A 2,904-nucleotide genomic window follows, 5' to 3' on the forward strand; every position below is an offset into this window, starting at 1 on the left:
TAAAGTTTCGTTGGAACGAATTTTACGGAAAATTAATTAACGAACGAACGGAGACGTAATAATATATGTATATCTGGAATGTAAAGGTCGTTTTTTAAAACTTTTTATCAAAACAGGAACGTAATAACACAACCAGGTGTGAATGCTAATAACAGAAACGTAATAACACAACCAAGTGCGAGTGTTAATAACAGAAACGTAATAACACAACCAAGTGTGAGTGTTAATAACAGAAACGTAATAACACAACCAAGTGTGAGTGTTAATAACAGAAACGTAATAACACAACCAAGTGTGAGTGTTAATAACAGAAACGTAATAACACAACTAAGTGGGAGTATTAATAACAGTAATGTATAATACAACTAACCAGGAACGTTATTAAAAAGAGTATCCTAAAGAACGTACAATACAACTAACCAGGAACGTTATTAAAAAGAGTATCCTTAAGAACGTACAATACAACTAACCAGGAACGTTATTAAAAATAGTATCTTTAAGAACGTACAATACAACTAACCAGGAACGTTATTAAAAAGAGTATCCTTAAGAACATACAATACAACTAACCAGGAACGTTATTAAAAAAGTATCCTTAAGAACGTAAAATAAAACTAACCAGGAATGTTATTAAAAAAAGTATCCTTAAGAACGTACAATACAACTAACCAGGAACGTTATTTAAAAAAGTATCCTTCAGAACGTACAATACAACTAACCAGGAATGTTCTTAAAAAGAGTATCTTTAAGAACGTACAATACAACTAACCAGGAATGTTAGTAAAAAGAGTATCCTTAAGAACGTACAATACAACTAACCAGGAATGTTATTAAAAAGAGTATCCTTAAGAACGTACAATACAACTAACCAGGAATGTTATTAAAAAAGTATCCTTAATAACGTACAATACAACTAACCAGGAATGTTATTAAAACGAGTATCCTTAAGAACGTACAATAAAAATAACCAGGAATGTTATTAAAAGAGTATCCTTAGGAACGTACAATAAAACTAACCAGGAATGTTATTAAAAAGAGTATCCTCAAGTTGTTCTAGTGAAGATTTTTTGTTGCTTTCCTGAAAGTCTTCTTCATTTGTAGCATTCACAAAGTAAGACCTGCAAGTAAACCAACAGTATTTAGTTATTTTATGTAATTAAATTAGTTATTCCTACTTATATGTTTGAGAAAGAGTTTTATTTTTTTCTAAAGTTTAGTTCAATATTTACTTTTTCTACTTTTGTTTATTTTTTATCTGTAATAAATCTTACCTATTTTCCTCTACTGAACTGTCCACTGATGAGAAAATGTAGCCACTTTCACTAATCCCAGTAATCTCTGTGTCTGGTTGTTCATTTTCAACCTCTTCATCCTCGAGCTTTGACCCACTTGAACCCATTAGGTGCTGCAGCCTATCATTTTTGTTTTCTTCTGATAGTGTGTTGACTTTTTTCTTTCTTCTTAAGATGACACCTTCTATCTCCTATCTCGAGCAACATTGAAAGAGCCAGAATAACATGTCGATACTTTACATAAATCACAAACAGTAATGACTTTACAAACTTAACACTAAACCACTGATATTCTACCACAAATATCTGTGATATTATATGAGGTAATGCATTCAGATATTAAAGAATCATTTTATCAGAAATATTGATCAGTAATGTAAAGTCATGTCATCTCGGAACACCTTATCAGCACTGGATTTCATCAAACATTTCATAATAATTAATAAAATTTAATTAGAAATACTGGATATAAATTGTATAAAGAGACTACAAGATATTCCTAACATTCTAGCTTTACCTGGTTTGGTGGGTTGAGTATTTCTTTCTGTTATCTGAACTCAACACAATTCTAACTTTACCTAGTTTTGTGATTGAGGATTAATTTTTGTTGTCTGAACTCAACAACATTCTAACTTTACCTGGTTTTGTGGGTTGAGGATTTCTTTCTAATGTCTGAAATTAACAACATTCTAACAATACCTGGATTGGTGGGTTGAGGATTTATTTCTGTTGTCTGAACTCAACAACATTCTAACTTTACCTGATTTGGTGGGTTGAGGATATCTTTCTGTTGTCTGAACTCAACAACATTCTAACTTTACCTCTTTTGGTGGGTTAAGGATTTATTTCTGTAGTCTGAACTTAACAACATTCTAACTTTACCTGGTTTCGTGGATTGAGGATTTCTTTCTGTTTGAACTCAACTACATTCTAACTTTACCTGGTTTTATGGGTTGAGGATTTCTTTCTTTGTCTGAACTCAACAACATTCTAACTTTACCTGATTTGGTTGGTTGAGGATTTCTTTCTGTTGTCTGAACTCAACAACTACCTAACTTTACCTGGTTTTGTGATTGAGGATTTCTTTCTGTTGTCTAAACTCAACAACATTCTAACTTTACCTGGTTTTGTGGGATGAGGATTTCTTTCTGTTGTCTGAACTTATCAACATTCTAACTTTACCCGGTTTCGTGATTGAGGATTTCTTTCTGTTGCCTGAACTCAACAACATTCTAACTTTACCTGGTTTTGTGATTGAGGATTTCTTTCTGTTGTCTCAAAAGAACAACATTCTAACTTTACCTGGTTTGGTTGGTTGAAGATTTCTTTCTGTTGTCTGAACTCAACAACATTCTAACTTTACATGATTTGGTGGTTTGAGGATTTCCTTCTGTTGTTTGAAATTAACAACACTCTAGCTTTACCTGGTTTTGTGGGTTGAGGATTTCTTTCTTTTGTCTGAACTCAACAACATTCTAACTTTACCTGGTTTTGTGATTGAGGATTTCTTTCTGTTGCCTGAACTCAACAACATTCTAACTTTACCTGGTTTTGTGATTGAGGATTTCTTTCTGTTGTCTGAACTCAACAACATTCTAACTTTACCTGGTTT

At 32.3% G+C, this 2,904-nt stretch overlaps 1 protein-coding gene across 1 annotated transcript in view; it reads right to left on the reverse strand.

The window, feature by feature from the left end:
* Nucleotides 1-2,904, reverse strand: part of LOC106468351 (mitogen-activated protein kinase-binding protein 1-like) — a gene marked incomplete at its 5' end in the record, with an annotated part of 66,729 nt that overhangs the window by 11,603 nt on the left and 52,222 nt on the right. The window contains 2 exons of the mRNA XM_022396683.1: nucleotides 1,018-1,118; nucleotides 1,272-1,483. Coding sequence (XP_022252391.1) covers nucleotides 1,018-1,118; nucleotides 1,272-1,483 — 313 coding nt within the window. The remainder of the gene's footprint in view (nucleotides 1-1,017; nucleotides 1,119-1,271; nucleotides 1,484-2,904) is intronic.

The sequence above is a fragment of the Limulus polyphemus genome, unplaced genomic scaffold (assembly GCF_000517525.1).
Source record: "Limulus polyphemus unplaced genomic scaffold, Limulus_polyphemus-2.1.2 Scaffold2975, whole genome shotgun sequence".
NCBI classification, from domain to species: domain Eukaryota; kingdom Metazoa; phylum Arthropoda; class Merostomata; order Xiphosura; family Limulidae; genus Limulus; species Limulus polyphemus.